This window comes from Corapipo altera, unplaced genomic scaffold, assembly GCF_003945725.1.
Source record: "Corapipo altera isolate COAL_440 unplaced genomic scaffold, ASM394572v1 73, whole genome shotgun sequence".
In the NCBI taxonomy this organism is placed as follows: Eukaryota; Metazoa; Chordata; class Aves; order Passeriformes; family Pipridae; genus Corapipo; species Corapipo altera.
In genome coordinates, this window is record NW_020884957.1 from 3,867 (window position 1) to 20,712 (window position 16,846).

General features: G+C 35.9%; 1 protein-coding gene across 8 annotated transcripts in view; it reads right to left on the minus strand.

The window, feature by feature from the left end:
• Positions 1 to 6,688: 6,688 nt before the first annotated feature.
• Positions 6,689 to 16,846, minus strand: part of DNAH5 (dynein axonemal heavy chain 5) — a 114,710-nt gene continuing 104,552 nt past the window's right edge. For all 8 annotated transcript variants that reach the window (XM_027663771.1, XM_027663768.1, XM_027663769.1 and 5 more), the window contains 8 exons: positions 15,456 to 15,675; positions 14,612 to 14,817; positions 13,913 to 14,116; positions 13,104 to 13,319; positions 12,067 to 12,279; positions 10,601 to 10,753; positions 8,514 to 8,745; positions 6,689 to 7,160 (listed from right to left, as the gene is read on the minus strand). In XM_027663771.1, the coding sequence (XP_027519572.1) occupies positions 7,009 to 7,160; positions 8,514 to 8,745; positions 10,601 to 10,753; positions 12,067 to 12,279; positions 13,104 to 13,319; positions 13,913 to 14,116; positions 14,612 to 14,817; positions 15,456 to 15,675 (1,596 nt within the window). In that variant the 3' untranslated portion in view covers positions 6,689 to 7,008. The remainder of the gene's footprint in view (positions 7,161 to 8,513; positions 8,746 to 10,600; positions 10,754 to 12,066; positions 12,280 to 13,103; positions 13,320 to 13,912; positions 14,117 to 14,611; positions 14,818 to 15,455; positions 15,676 to 16,846) is intronic.

The following is a 16,846-nucleotide window of genomic DNA, read 5'->3' on the forward strand; positions in this document are numbered from 1 at the left end:
TTCTCATTTCAATAGTCTTGATCCCTCCTCAGATCTCTCTTATCTCCACTTAATGCAAGGAACAATTCCTTCTTGAGAAAATGTATGAAGATGGCTTTATTGACTGTCCCATTCCCATAGCTTGGCTTGTAAACTCATCAGGTGCAAGATGCAGTAGCTGCAACAAAGCTCTGAACTGTCTAAAAATAAAGGCATTTGTACTGTTTTGATGCTTTTAACTGTAAGAGCCTTTTGCAAATACCAACAATTTAATTCTTGGAACATACCTGATTTCCATATTCTCAATGCACCAATACTAGCAAAATAAAAAAAAACTGATGTGCCTAAATTCACAGAGAACTTCAAAATTCCAGATGGGCCCAATTCCTCAACATAAACTGTCAAATACTGTTGCTTGCAGTATAGTCATAGGCAACATCTACCATGCAATTAAGCCATTAGGACAGTTTAGAATAGTAACAGAGTTCTAGAAGTTTTGATACAATAATTGGTACCACAACGTACTCCTGAAACTTTCCTATCCAGTGTGAGAAAAGTACAAGTACATTATACATGTCTAACATCCAGCACCTGCATACCATATTGCCAATCTCAGTAAGTGTTCTATAGTTCAATATACAGGTGGCATTACAAACAAAGTAATGTATTTTAATTTTACATCAAAGAAATACATTTTTTAAATTACGAATTTTCATTACAATGCAGTCAACCAGCAGTGCATTAACCAGACTAAAGAGGCAGGCACACCACCCCTTTATATAGAATACACTTTTTGATTCATTTGAATAAATGTTTCTGGTAAAAGCACAACAGTACAAAACCTGGAATAGCAAACCAATCGCCCCACTGTACTTTAAATACCCGCTGATATGACACAAATGTAGTCAGGAACCAAACATATGTCAGCTCTTGTAAAGGAAATCTGCCATAAAATCTACAGAGATACTGGAGAGAGTCCAATAAAAGGTCAGTAGTCTAATAAAGGGACTGGAGCATCTCTCCCATAAGGCAAGGCTGAGAGAGCTGGGACCGTTCAGCCTGGAGAAAACTCAGGGGGAATCTTATTAACCTATGCAAATACCTGAAGGGAGGGTGCAAAGAGGACAAGAGCCATGCTCTTTTCAGTGGTACCCAGTGACAGGACCAGAGGCAACGGGTACAAACTGAAACACAGTAAATTCTGCCTGAAGATCAGAAAACACTTTTTTACTGTGAGGATGACTGAGCACTGGCACAGGTTGTCCGGAGCAGTTGTGTTTCCCCCCTTGTGGAGGAGCAAGAACCAGAATGGCAACGGTTTCAGAAATGGAAAATGATATACAGGGAATGAAAGGACTTTATTACATGGACTTTACAGTTATTATGTGTTTACAAATATATATACTGTATGATTTCCCCTGCAGTTGTAACTGCCCAGGCATGTCCAGACGTGCCTCGTGGTGCCTGCTCCCTGCTTCCCCCTATGGTTGGCTGAAGAAGCTGCAGAGAGGAGAGAGCTACCATTCGCCCTTTCCTTCCCCGATTCTTCCCCCGTTCTTCCCTCTTCACCTGAGTCCCTATCCCTATTCATTTCCCTGGTTGTCTGTCTCATGCTCCACCCCATTTTCTGGTGCATTCCACACCAGAACTCATAAAACCCCCCGCACACTTTCAATAAAGTAGCATTGCAACCTCACACCTCGTTGGAGGTCTTCGTGCAGTGCCACGATCCTTCTCCCCTCCCCCTCGGACCGTGGCACCCCCTCTCTGGAGAAATTCAAAAGCTACCTAGACAAAACCCTAAGCAGCCAACTCTAGGAGAGGCTGTTTGAGCAGACCAGATAACATCCAGAGGTCCCTGCCAGCCTCAACAATCCTGTGATACCACAACATTCCTAGTTACAAGTAATAGACCTAGAAAGCATTTTCCCTAAAATTTAACTATTTCAGCAAATAAAATATACATTAATATATTGAGAAGATTCCGATCCACCCCAGCTTTCACACATTGCCCTTCCCATTCCCTTTTTTGCCAGGTTTTCTTCTTCTCAAACATAAGAACTCATTCAACACAGATTGTCCTATTCCTGAAATGATATTCTGAGATCTCTGGCTGTACAAGACTTCATTCAGCAAATACACGGGTTCATCCAGCGAATATAACTAGCTCCTGTACTATTATTATTACTTTTTTAATTTTCAAAAGGATTTTAGGCTGAAATCTGCCTAAAAGCAAAGCTCAACTCAGTATTACATTTCTTATTTAGTATGTAGGGATCAAGTATATTTTTTCATATACTGATATAACACAGTTTGATACTAATGCCAATTGATCAAATTTTTGTAATTCAAAGATCACAACCAGCATGTCTCTTCATAAGGATTTAATTTCCATTATGCTCTGTCATACCTCCTGGTGTTGTGAAATTTCCTCTGTTATGCATAGATCATGCATTTCTTAATTGGTTTCTCACTTTATCCAAGGAACAAACATACTGAACTTCAAATATAACTAACCTGACATATCTTGCTTTGAGAGAATAAAGAAGAGCTTTATTTACCTCTGTGAAGTAAGGATTACTGTGCTGAACTTGCAGACCAAAACGCAAAAAGGAAAACATACATCAAGTGTTTGATGATTGCAAAAGTTGCTTATTTTCTGGGTTACTTTTTTCCAGAATGATAAAATATCTTCTAAATGCTTAAAATGAAAATTCAACATGTAACTCTTCTATGATGTACATTTTTGAGCTTTACTATTCCACAATGCAGTGCCAAGAAGAAATGCAAAACATCTTATTTTATAGGTGACATGAAGAAAACATTTTTTCTTGGATAGCACAAAGACATTTGATCTTTGGTTGCAATTATTACTATTTACTATTATTACTATTACTCATTCACACATTTTATGTAAAACATTAACAGTACTGATTTATGCAAGTTATAAAATTGTAGAATAATAGGATGGCTTGGGTTGGAAGTGACATTTAAAGGTCATCTAGTCCAACCCCCTGCAATCTTCAAGTAGATCAGGTTGCTCAGAGCCCCATCCAACATGGCCTTGACTGTTTCCAGGAATGGGGCATCTCCACCTCTCTAGGCAACCCACCCAGAGAGGGGTCTCACCCCCTTCATTGTAAAAAATTTCTTCCTTATAACTAGTCTAAATCTACCCTGGTTCAGTTTAAAACCATTATCCCTTGTCCTACCACAACAAGCCCTACTAAAAAGCTTTTCCCCATCTTTCTTATAAGCCCCCTTTAAATACTGAAAGTTAACACAAAGGAACTGAGTTTTTAAAATCATGGCTCAAAGAAGGAAGTTGAATTGAGCACATCTCACTTCACAAAGCACTTCTAGACGTTCTTTGCATAGACTCTCATCACAATCTTGTACAGTGTTTATGAGCTGAATCATCAGTTGACACTTACTTTCCAGGTATATATTGATCAGATTAGAAAAGAAAGATAAGATGAACTCCCTACAGTGATCTTCCCAAGCTAAGCCACTATTATTTTGCTGAAATCACAGTTCACACAGAGCAAGCAGGGTAGATAGGGACTAATTCAGCTTAAATAGAGGAAAGCATAATGTGATGTATAATATAGGAAGGTGAGTTACAAACCAAAAGGATTCCAGGTTACATTTTTCTCAAAAAATTACAATTTATACTCGAGTTATACAAGTTTATGGAGGAGAGGCTTTGAGAGAGGAGCTATATATATCAGCTTTCATTCTTGTGGCAGTTTAACAGAGAAACTGAAAACTAAATTATTTGCAAGCAACTCTTGTAAAAACAGTGTTACACTGCCTTCTGCTAAGTCATGTTAAGTTCTTTTCATGAGTGGCTCATAGAGTTTCCTAACTCTTCTTTTTTTGTGTGCAGATTTTCTTGTTCTAAGATAGCACCTTTGAAAGAAAATCATGTTTTTACATCAGCAAACATCTGTTGTTTTTCTTGCCAAAGTAGGATATCTCATACCCTTTGACGGCAAAACCTAAAATAACTACTTCAGTTCTCACAGTGATTACAGTGCAAATATAGCTCCATTAAAAAGCTAAAGGGCAGTATCCTTTTCAAATAATAGCTCTAACCAAAAAATACTTTAACCATGTCCTTTTTCCCCACTCTTTCTTCTGCCAGCTTTTCTAGTGTTCGCTCAGTAGTTTTTTGTTTTAGATATTTCTTTAAAAGATTGAATATGCAAGCAAATACTAAGAAATTTCTACTTTTATGTGCAGACTTCACAGGTAAACTGAGATTGGTAACATGTATTTGCTTTTTAGTTTTAAAAACCCAGATTTTAATTTAATTTCTCTATATTAATATACAGAAACTTATAATACATTATTACTTACATTGGATGTATTAATTTTATTATAAGAACAAAAGTTATAGAGGAGTACCATCAAATGTGGAAAAGCCACATATTAGCTGCTTAAAAGATGCCAGAAGCTCCGGTGAGTAGTACATCTTGCAATCACAGACATATCAAGAACTATGTCTTTTTATTTCATCTGTTTAATAGACCTTTAATTTAACACAACTGATAAGAAATTTTCGCATATGAAACCACCTCTGCAGCATTGGTTTTTTAAGCTTTTTATGTGTTCTAAAAGCCTTCAGATATTTGTATACACCTACAATGCCTGTGCAATGTAAACGTGATGGCTAAAAAATAAAATCACAGAATCACAGAATGTGCTTATTTTAAATACTTTTAAAATTATAAGGGATTTCAAAGGATTCTGATGAAGATCTAATGTCTTCACCTTATTCAGAAGGTTATTTTACCATTAATTTCCAATATAAATTTGTATAACATTTGTTTTTAAATATTCTCCAAAATCCATGTATTTATCATGCTCAATATCAGAAAGACATATAGAGAATACCTTCTGTAATCCTGAATTTTTCTGGACCCTAAATTTTATAATGCTGAATGATTAATAGCTGCACAATTGAAGTATGTGAATGGTATTTTTTGAGCAATCCATTCAGCACCAATAGCAAAGCCAAACAGTTCTATAAATCCAGTTCTGTAATACACCAAGGTTGATTGTTTTATTGAAATTCCTTTCCACAGAAGGACTTATTACCCATTTCAGTTATGAAGATGAACAAGAAACAGTTTATTTTTTCCCCTGCTTTAAGGCATATGTCAGGGAACAGCAAAGGCAGGCTGCCTGGAAAGGACAGTGGAGCTGGAAACCAAGAGCCACAGCAGGGTAGGTAGGGCAAGGCTCTCTCTGACAAGGACACAGTCCCATGGCACCTGAACAAAAAAGCAGAGCAGGTCCATGACAGCAACCAAGGCCAACTAACATAACAGTGACTGTTGCTTCACTAACAGTATTTGGCATAACTAGGATCACCAGTGTAGGGAACTACCCTTTTCCCCACTGCCCTCATAGAAAATCACAATCTGAAAAAACGTGTATGGTTCACTCACTGAGGATTACCATCGAGTTTGACATCTCCACTGTGTCTGCAACAATGATGGTACAACGAATCCACTGTTTGAAAAGTGGGATTTGAAGTGCCTGTGGCTTGTAAATTCTCAGTGTGAATGACTTGCACAAGGATGAAATATGTGCATTTCCTTCAGAGAGGAAGGTCTTAGTGAAAGACACAAGTCCACAGCAACTTACAATGAGCATCTGGAGGATCTCCTGGAAGTTGGAGCATGGTGCTTCAAAGTCCAGTAAAGAATATTTCAACCCTTCTATCTTTATTAATTTATTGCCATGTCTAAATTAAAAGTATTTCCTAAAAAAGATTTCCACATATTTCATATGTTTTACTGTGAGTTATTTAAAATAAATTAAAAAAATAATAATTCCAAAATGGAAAGACCTCTACAACTAGAATTTTTTTGACAGAATCAATGTTCCACCTAAGTTTTATAACTGGTTTGACTGTAGAAATGAATGCTGAAGTCTCCCTGTATTGATTTAAAACTGAAAACAGCTTCTCAATTGCAGCATTTATGAATGACAGATGCACCAGGAATACAGGTTTTTATTGCTTCCTCTTCTGCAGTAGCCATTATCGGGAATGACTAGTGGACCACTAAGATACACAACCTACTGAACTCAGTAGCAAAAATACACTGGCATTTTGAAGATTAAATAACTCTAATTGATGTGTGAAGCCAAATGTCCAATAAATGGAGCTTCTAACATTTCTCTTTTAAGATGTATTCCTACATGAAAATTTTTCTGTTTAGCTGAGACAACAAAAAAGGCTGCAGCACATAAGCAAAAAAGTAGAAAGAAAAAAAAAAAACAGAACCCCATCTACTAATAACCTTGATGAAGATTGACTCAAATCTGGTATAGTGGCACACAAAAAAATATCCAGTCATTCTTATGGAACTATTTTCTTCCTATCCATTACATATTTATAAGTCATGAAAAAGAGAGTAAGGATTCTGGCAGCTGTCAAATGCTTGTTTTCCTGTGTAACACAATGACATTGTTTTCCAAGTAGTGAAACACGTGTAACATTTTTCCAGTGTCACCTTCCTTATTTAGACAGCAAGCAAGCTAAAAACTATCAGCTAGGAAATAAGTCTTGGAACATCATCTTGAGGAATTTCAACTAATATGAATGAGTAACTGGGCTTAAGTTTCTATAGATACACACACCCAAAATAAAAAAAAAAAAAAAACCTCCTGATACAAGAATATTTACTACCAAAAATTAACAACATTCAAATCAATTAATCTTTATTCAAGGTAGAATTAAGCACACAGGAGGAGTGTTTATGCATATTTAGGAGACAGGAACACTAAATATTTGTCATGATTTGTCAAAGACATCAAACTTAATATCATTCTAAGATTTAGCATTTATAAGCCTATTGTAGAGTTTTATTGAGAACAATTTTGTAAAATTATCATAATGGAGTCTATGCCTTAGAAATAATACTTTTAGAAGTGTTCAATTGTATATCTAACTACAGATTGCTCTTTACATTTAAAAACAGAAAAGAACTCTTGGAAACTTTTTTTTTTTTAACGTTACTTGACATCACACAGAAGTGCTACTCCACGCAGTACCCAGTGCTCTGGAGGCTGACGAGTTTTAAGATCTATAGCAGCAATGTAATTCACATCTGTTCGACTGGTCTTTTTGTAGACTGGACATGAATACAAATGTGGATCTTTTGCACCTGAAAAGACAGAAGAGACGTAAAAAGCAATTAAACTAAGTTGACAAAACAGGACCCTAACGGACTGGTCATAAGACATATGGAAAACTGAGTCAAAGTTCAATAGACACTCCTCTCTATCAGCACCAAGAAACACTTTTACCGGATTCTCACACTGTTCATTACTGTGCTTTTGCCAGCTGAAGGCCATATGTGGCTTGAAATTTCTGTAGGTTTAAGATTTAAAATCAGCACATAGGAACTCTATGCGGCAAGAAATGTAAATGAACTCACTAGAGTAATTAGTGTTCTTATTAGTTCAATCTGCCCACTGAACATTGTTCCTTACCAATATATTATGTCAAAATTAAAAATGCCCTATTTTGAAATGCATTTAGTATTCGAGAATACAAGTCATCAACTACTTCACTTCAGAATTAGAACAGTGGTCTAGTCAATAGTTCAGTACTTCAGTGTTCATTATTTAGTATCTTGGCTGCTGATCATGCCTTTTATAAAAGATCAATTATTCAAAATAGCATGTAACCAAGTGTTGCTTTTAGAGGTGGAATGCTTTTCAACAGACTTTTCCAATTTTACCTTCTCTGGTGGATAGTTCTATCCTATTTTACATCCCTATTCAACAGCATTTCCTATTCTATATGGAAAAAACCACCACATTAACACAAATTACACATTTTCACGTAACAGTACTGTCCTTCAGCTCCACAAGTTTCTTTCCCATTCTTACATTCATTTTTTGCCTCAAAGACAAAACATTTTCCACCACCTCACTCTACCCCCTGCTTGCCTCTGTAGCTCAAAAGCAGTCTTATCCAGGAAAAAATGCATTTTTATAAATATGCACATTACATATATAACATGTTCTCTATAAACACCTTATATAGACATATACAACCCCATGTATATCTTTTATGTTGTGTATACATGGTTATATGTTTTGTATATATATATGTAACATTCATTTAGCATGGGAGAAAGAGGTTATTTGGGTTTAGGTTACAAAGGCTACAGAGGTTACAGAGTTTATTTATATGAATGTTGATGTTCTAAATCTGGGACACATATTGTCAATATGTACAGTTCACCTGTAAGTGGGTTAAAAAGTTATTAACACCGTTAAGACCAGAAGATATCTATCTAATTAGGGGGAAAAGTGCCCATAATCAATTACCAAGGAAGTCTGAAAGCACACTTTAAGTGGAAGATTGGGAAGACTTCCCATTCAAAAAGATTTTATATATATACAAGGAATAGCAACAGCATCATGAAATCCCTACAGCCCAAAAGATTTCCATGTAGTTAAATAATGAATTCTATCAAAATAACATCCTTTACAATACAATTACTTACTGTTATTCTCTGCATATATCCTTACAACCGGCATCATCTCAAAAAGCACCTTTGGCTTAGATTCAGTCAGTCTCATGTTTCTTCTGTCCCAGCCAGCTCCCTCCAAATACAGCCCATACACATAGACACCTTCCAAAGGAGGGCTTGTGATATCGTCCTTCATCCATTTAGTGACTTCATTGCACAGCACTACACTGTCAAGAGCCCATCCTTTGTTAGCCCTCGTTATTTCCTGCCCAAACCAGACAAAAGTTAGAAGGTTACATTTTCGCATATGCACAGAACCATTTTTCCCACCAATTATATTGTATGGTCATAACATATCCTCTTCTGTACAAAAACCCCAACTTTTTATGATACTCATGTTTACAGCAATTTGACTTGTCTCTGAGGTACTGATGGTACGGCACTACAAAAAAAGCTTTCAGTACTTTATCTACTATATTTCATTTTCAATCTTTCTATTATATAGAATACCTTAAGATTGTACTAAGTAACAACACAACCACTGAATGCCAAGGGTAACCAGCTCTTGTGAATATTAAAATTTCACAGATTTGATGAGATAAGAAAACATTAACTGCATGTGCTAAGTAAAACATATTTTCTGGGGTTACCTTTCCTGTCCTGCACCTGTACCCTTCATTAACTGAATTCTTATTAATGAGTAATTACTCAGCTCTAAAGCTATGCAAAAAAAAAAAAAAAAACCAAACACAAAAAAACAGAGAACACTTGAAGATAGAAATGCTTAAGATTTAACATACACCTCAAATTTAGTCTATTAGTTAATGCATTGGACAAGACTCAGTTCCCAGTTGCCCAAGTCCTTACTATCCCATGTCATTAAGTTATGGCAAACCAAAGTTTTATCCCGGTCTTGTAAGTGTTTTCCAAGATCTTTGTTGGAAGTAATTGGAATTAATGTTTCCTTCTTATTGCAGTTAATTAGATGCTTTAAAAGAACAGAAGATTTATAGTTAACGAGCATTCTGGTTCTTCATCTTTCTCATTTCTGTTTGTTTCACCACGTAGCAACGCCCAGAAAGTCACTTTGGTATTTACTTGGGATATTAGGTTATTATGTATCCACAGTCTCTTTTTATGGAACCAGAAAGTTCTGTAGATTCCAACTCTTTCAAATCCTTCTACTAAACCTTTTCCACAAGCTTGGGTGCAAAAGAAAATTGCGGTTTAGGACTGCTTACTCAAAAGAAATATCTTGTTACATAATTCCAAGGCTATTCCTGCAATTTTAACACAAGTCACCAATCAGAACTTCAGATTACACTAAGAGGGGAGATTTTTCCTTCTCCACAAATCTTCATTCTCTCCTCCAAAAGTTTGGTTTTTTCCCTGAGGTCCCGCCTCAGTATTCCCGCCTGAGTATTCTTTTCCGTTTACATACTCCAGACACTTATTTTCTCCAATATGTCCCTTTATGCTGGCCAACACAGGTATTTATGCTTCCTTTTAATGTAAAAAGTAGTCCATTTGTCAAATGCAACTAGCGTGCTGAACAACCAACACAATCACCAAGCTGACAGTCATATGTACAGTATCAAATACATCAAATCTCATATCCACTAATAAAGTCTTTCCCAGTTTGTGAAAAGAGCCTGAATCAGCTACTGAACTATAGAAGGGAAATGTAAGATGAATTGGGAAGAGCTTTTCTGCCCAATCTCCAGTCAGGTAAGTATTGAACACAGAGCAAAAGAGAAGGGGGAAAAAAAAAAGGGGGGGGGCGGAAATAAATGGCTTAACACCCATTTTCAAGGATACTTCAATGGAAACGTGAGACATTCATTCTCCAGTCTACCTTAATAATATTGTAAGGTAGCCCCTACTTATGTGGGTCTTGGTCAATGCAGAAAAATATTTTAACATGTTAGTGGTTGAAATACTCAAAAAGTATGTGCAAAGGAAGAACAGTTCACTCAGGAAATGTTAAGATAATCACGTATCTTCCCCGCTGACATGATGGAGTCACGTGTTTTAATTCATCTTTTATCACACAATATATTTTATTTTTAAAAGTATGTAAAAAAATATATAAGCAGAATGAGACTTCAAACCCACTTTACCTGCCTCATTGCAGTTAAAAATCCTTGAGGATTAAAAAACCCTGCCATCCAGAAACAGTTTGGTCGACTTTCAAAAATCCAGTTGTAAAATTGGTGATTTCTTTCTAGAAGCTCAGTAAACCAGAAACCAAGAGTACTGGAAGCCCAAGATGCCTAAAAACAGTAAACATCTTTTAAAATAGCATATTCATGTCAAGAAAAGATAACTGCTCACATGGTAGTAAACAACATAATATTAGCAAAGCATATTTGAAGATCATCTTTCATATCTTGACTTTTAACCTGATGCTTAAATATTGCATCCTACTGAAACCCGAAGCAAAGTCTTTCTCTCTTCAAATTCATGCCTACCATTCCATTTACGCATGCATAATGCTCTCCGTAGTAATTGTCCATTTTATTACATTTTTGCAAAATTAGATAGCTGTTTAAACTAGGAAGAAAAATAGTATACATGTCTTTTTAATCCCAAGATCAATAAATCAAGATAACATGATTTCTGCCAAAACTGTTCTGGTTTTTTATTCCTCTGAAAAAAAAGCTAGGGAAAATTGATCTCAGACAACATGGAGATATAAGGTTTGTCTCTTTGAATAGTTGTGCTGTGAAGCATCTGCTTTGGTCCAGGTTTTGCACCATGAGAACACTCTGTGAGTAAAAACAAACATGAAAAAACCTCCCCATTTTTCTTTCCATCAGTTGCCATCAACAGCTCTAGCTGTCCCTGAAAATAGTTTCTGAGAGTTGGAATTGTCTAGCCTGGAGAAGAGAAGGCTCAAAGGAGATATTATAAATATTTATACCTCGTGTATACAGAAGGGAATATGAAGCCAGATCCTTGTCAGTTATAGAAGAAAAGGTAGTGGGCACAAGATGATATGTCAGAAATTCCATTTAAACCTAAGGGGTTTTTTAATTTGGTTGGCTGGTGGTTGGTTGATTGGTTGGTTTTTACTGTGAATGTGATCAAACATTGGAATAGGTTGCCCAGAGAGATTGTAGACTCTTGATTCTGGAGACCCCTGAGAAACCTGCTTTAATTGACCCCACTTTCACAAGTGTGGTCCTTTCCAGTGTCTACTATTCTGTAATGATATGACTACAAGTCTTAAACTCAAAGAATAGCACCAGTGTAGTCCACTAACGTGGGTGCTATGTTTTAAAATCCATCATCACATTTTAAATTACTCTCTTCTCTCTAGCTTTTTATCCTGTCAACATGCAACAGGCTGTTAAAATGGGAAATACCTGCAACCCCCACATTCATTCTCTTTTTATAAATGAAAGAAGGCTTGTTTTGACTGTGTTTATTTTAGCACAAAATCTATTCCAGCAGTTGCACAGTTCTGGTTAACACTTTTAAAACACAGATTGAAAAAAAGTATTTACTGTAAGTCTAACAGTTGAATCTAGCTCTTCAGAAATAGGTTTTTTTTTTCTTTTCATAACAAGTGATGTACACGTACTTTTTTCCAGCTAGCAGGAATCCTTCCATCATACATGCAGTCTAAAGCATCCCTCAAATTTTCACTCATAACTATTGTCCCATCAATGGCGAGTTTTAGATCAGTCAGAGTGTTTCTCACTAAAGAAATAACTCTCTGCATTTGTTCAATCTCCTGTCGCAAAAATATGTTCATAGGCTGAAAAGGTCCCATGTTCTTTAGTTTTTCTTTTACCTGTAGGTAGAAAATTAAAGATCCTTCAATAAAATTTAAAAAACAAAGTTTGCCTTATGTCAAGGTTAGGCACCAGCATGATTTTTAGGATGTAACACTTTTATTTATGGACTTAAATGGTCAGTTTGGCACCTCCCTTGAATTCTCTGCAAGACAGAAATACAGGATTTGTTCAAGAGAAATCTAGGATAATGAGATTGGCTGTGGTATTAGTCTAACTCATGATTTAGTCTGTATATCATTCTATGAGTTAATCTCATTTAAAAAGCATGTGGGCTGCTAACCCTATTTCAAGGCATTCAGATGTAATTCCAAAAGACAGTTCCAAGGTTCACTTCGCACAAACCAATCAGGAGTAATTGTCCCAGCTACTTTGCCTCAACATAGTAGCACTATTAATCAGCAATGCTTGGGAATTATCATATTACCAGGCAATTTTGCATTCTAACCAAACTCACTGATAAATTTTTAATTAAAAGTTAGTAATGTTAACAAATTAACAACTGCATGAACATAACTAGAAATTTTATAGTGTCAATAACCTCAGTCAAAAGCTGATGATTCTACCTCCTCTATATGACAACATAGGCATTAAATGGTTTAATATTTCTTAAAAAGTTCTTACAAAGGCACTTCAGCCCACATTTAGTGATCTCATTATAAACATTAAGAGTCCGGTCAGACTTCTCTACAGTATATTCTGGAAGTATTGCCTGTATGAATGAATTCAAACATGCTTTGAAAAAAGTTGTTTGGTTTTTTCTTTTTTTATCCATAAAAAGCAAGATGAAGCAAATGTTTTTGACAGGATTTCATTAACTCACTTCATACGGTACATAATCAGCAGGAAGCTTTTCCAGCATATCATCAGCCAGTCTGGCTACAACTGCCTCTCGGGTTTCACCTCCTCCATCAGAGCTATCTTTAGGCTGGATACTGAGGATGATGTCCAATACATCTTTGGAAACTTTACTTTGGTAAGTGATATCTGCATTGGGGTGCAAACCAAACACCTCGGGTGTGTCATAAGCAGGAAGGCTCTACATAGTAAAATATAAGAAGAGCACAACTGGATATGGATTTATAAGTTAATCACAAAAAATTCCCTCCCCCCCAAAAAAAAATCCCAATCAAACAAAAAAACAACATACAGTAAAACCAAATAACAAACAGAAAAAAAAAACCCTTACATTGTAAAGTAAGCTAGATTTCTTCAGTCTTAGGGAAATAACTTGCTGTGGTCTATTTGTTGTGTCACAGCCCAAATCACACCAAACAAATTCAGTTTTAACATCCATGTGCTATTTTGATAGTAAGTTTTTGCTTTCATATATCTACATCTTTTATTTCTGTGAGGTTGTACGCAATGTCTGGACTCCATTTTTGCCCTCTTTAATAACTGTGTGCCTCTAGGTAACTCACTCAAGCAAACCACAGGAAAAAGAAAATATTCCTGTCTTGACAATGATAACATTGATGAAAACAATTAGTTGTCACTAATAGATATGCAGAATGCTAGAAATCAGTACAGAATCCACGAATAAAAGACAAAATACAGGCACTCAGAAGAAAACAAAAAATATAGGGAATCAGAAACTCACAAGAAACAAGTTATTAGCTTTCATTTACCAACCTGTATGTACTGAAGGTATTGATCCACCATAGTACATTTAGGTATGCTGTATCCTTTGTAGAAGCTGAATTCCTGATTAAATGTATTTTCATTGAACCAAACCTTTACAAAGGTGTTCATGAGTCTTTTGTCGTAGTCATCTGTCACACGACCACCATACTGGATCTCACCTATCATGTAACAAACAGTATTCCAGGAGATCCCCTGAAAAGAGTATTTTAAATACAGTCACCCATTTTTAACTAATTGATGTAATTAGCATTGAAAAGGTCTTTACTTCTAAGATTTATATTTCTGAGATGGCTGGTGGGGGGTGGGTTTAACATACAGGTTAATACAGAAATTTAAGGTGCACTGGATTAAAAATCTAATTTAAGTCTGCTGCACTAATACACGTACACTTGGAATACTAAATGTTTGTGGGGAAAGAAAACAAGTTAAAATCATGCTTATATTTCAGTTATTAGGAAGCATTTATATTCATTCCACTACTAGAAAGATCTAGTGGTGGATTCTCCGTCCCTGGAGGTTTTTAAGATGAGGTTGGACGTGGCACTTAGTGCCATAGTCTAGCAACTGTGGTGGTAGTGGATCAAAGGTTGGACTTGATGATCTCAGAGGTCCTTTCCAACCTGTCTGATTCTATGATTCTATGATTCTATCATCTTAATATACCTTCCCCACAAAAGCATTCATTACCTTCTTGGTATCCATGCGATTCAAGTGGTTTTGAATGAAGCGCACAGTAGCATTGAAATCAGCTTGATTAAACTCATAGGGTATATTCCAACCCAGAGATCCAAACTTGCGCCTTTCTTGAACAGTGGAGTGTAGAAAGGCTACAGCATACAACATTGGTTTCCATTGTACCATTTTACTGGAATCTAGTAAATCCTGGCTGACACCTATTGATTGTAAATGGACTTAATAAGAATCACAGTGATAGTCCTTTTTGAAACTACTTCAAATCAGTGCAAAAATCTCACTCTAGAGATCTTAAGTTGGCTCCCTGCCTCTCCCAAGAGTCTAATTATTGTCCCACAAAGTGTTCTATGCTGGGGACAGTTTATAGCATGTTATTAAGTTGTTCAAATTAAAAGAGCAAACTTCAGGGTAAAAACCCCACAATTTACTACTAGCTGAATTCACATAAAGTTGCTTTCCACACAGACTCTTTGTCCTTTGCTTTATGTAATTTAAAGAGCACTTGATTGCCAGCAAATATTAACACATCATTTTTCTGCCAAAAGACAGAAGAAGACCAAAGATTCAAACACTTTGAACTAAGATTCTAGAAGCCAAAATTTGAGAAAAGAAAAAGCGTTTCCTGTTTTGCTGTCCAATTAGTTCTGGTAACAGAACTTCAGCAGACCTTCTCTTCTTCTTAATTTTCAAAACTTCTAGCTCAAAACATGGACCAAGATATGTGCTGTCATAATTGTGATCAGTCCCTCATATTATCTTATCAGTGGCTGTAACATGACCACACAAAAATACCAAAGTCCAAAATTTGGGTTTAAATCACTGCCATTCTAGCACTCACCACCATATGTTCTCTTTAGCCCAGCTCTGAGCCCTTGCGGTGGTTCATTGGTAAACTTAATAGACATTTGAAGCAGGGTGATGGGGAACCGTTTGTGAATGTCAGTTGTCATCCATAGTCGAAAGCTTTCATGGACATTCTCTGTCTCTATTAGAGTGTCCATCAGCTCATCCAAAAAGTCAAGTCCAAGGTGGCAGTTTTGCAGAAGTGCCCAACCTCCCTAGTTTAAAACAACAAAATATGAAGTTATCAACATTGTTCAAAAACTGAAATCACTCTTTGTGAGCTAAGATGTGGGCTTTTCCTTCTGGAGGTGGTGTTAGCTTATTTGGCTTTTTCATGTAAAGAAGTGGTCCTTACTTGTCCCATGTGCTCTTCTCAAGAAATATCTACCTTTTCCATGTCAGTACATTTAAAACATACCTTGCCATGACTATACTGCTGATAAACACTGATAAATTTTGGCTTACATATGGGAGCTCAGGATAGGCTCCATAGAGGAAGTTGCTAAACCTTGTTCTTCACAAGGGTACCAGGCTTGGAAAATAGCCACATATACATACTTAATTAATCTATTGTTATCAATCAATAGGTATCAAACTTTCTCATATGAATTCCCATACTACATATAGACATCTCATACACCTCTCCATTAAGAGGAAATGTGAGTCAATGAGGGAAAATAATTGCATTTCTCTTAACTAAACAAAAGATGCTCCTCCTCCCTATTTTTGAATGAGTTTATTTTCATCTGATCTGCTAATTAGCTCTTTATGAGAAGTTGTCAAACAAGAACCAAGTTGTCAAGAGGCAAAAGTCAAAGAAAAATAGGTTATACAGACAGGGAAGAAGCTCATAACACAAGAATGTAAGAAACTTAATTTTTTCACATCAGCAGGCACAGCAGTACTATCACCTGAGGGGTGATGCTAAATTGGAACATCTCACCTTTTCTTTCTCATACAGATAATTTTGTTCTTTAATTGTTCCATGTTTTACTTGTAAAATGCCTGTGCTATCAGATGGTCCCTCCCAAGTCCAAATCCAGACTACAGCAATACAAAATATTTTGCTACACAACCTTGTTTTTCTCAAGTTTATGTAGCTATCAATAGTATATTTGAAATTAATTTTCTCAATTTAACAAAATGCATTTGTATTAGTAAAAATACAAAACAAAAAATGTTCTGAAGTGCTTGCTCAAGAATATTTACTAGTCATGTAACCAAAAAAAAAATCAATTCAACTATGTTTATCAGTCAGCAATCTACAACAAAAACGCTATTTTATATGCAAAACACTCCATTTTCAATGAAAAACATCTGTATAGTATCAAAAAGCTTGTTATGGCCAACTAAATGACTGAAAAGACAGTTTTATCACTTAAGACA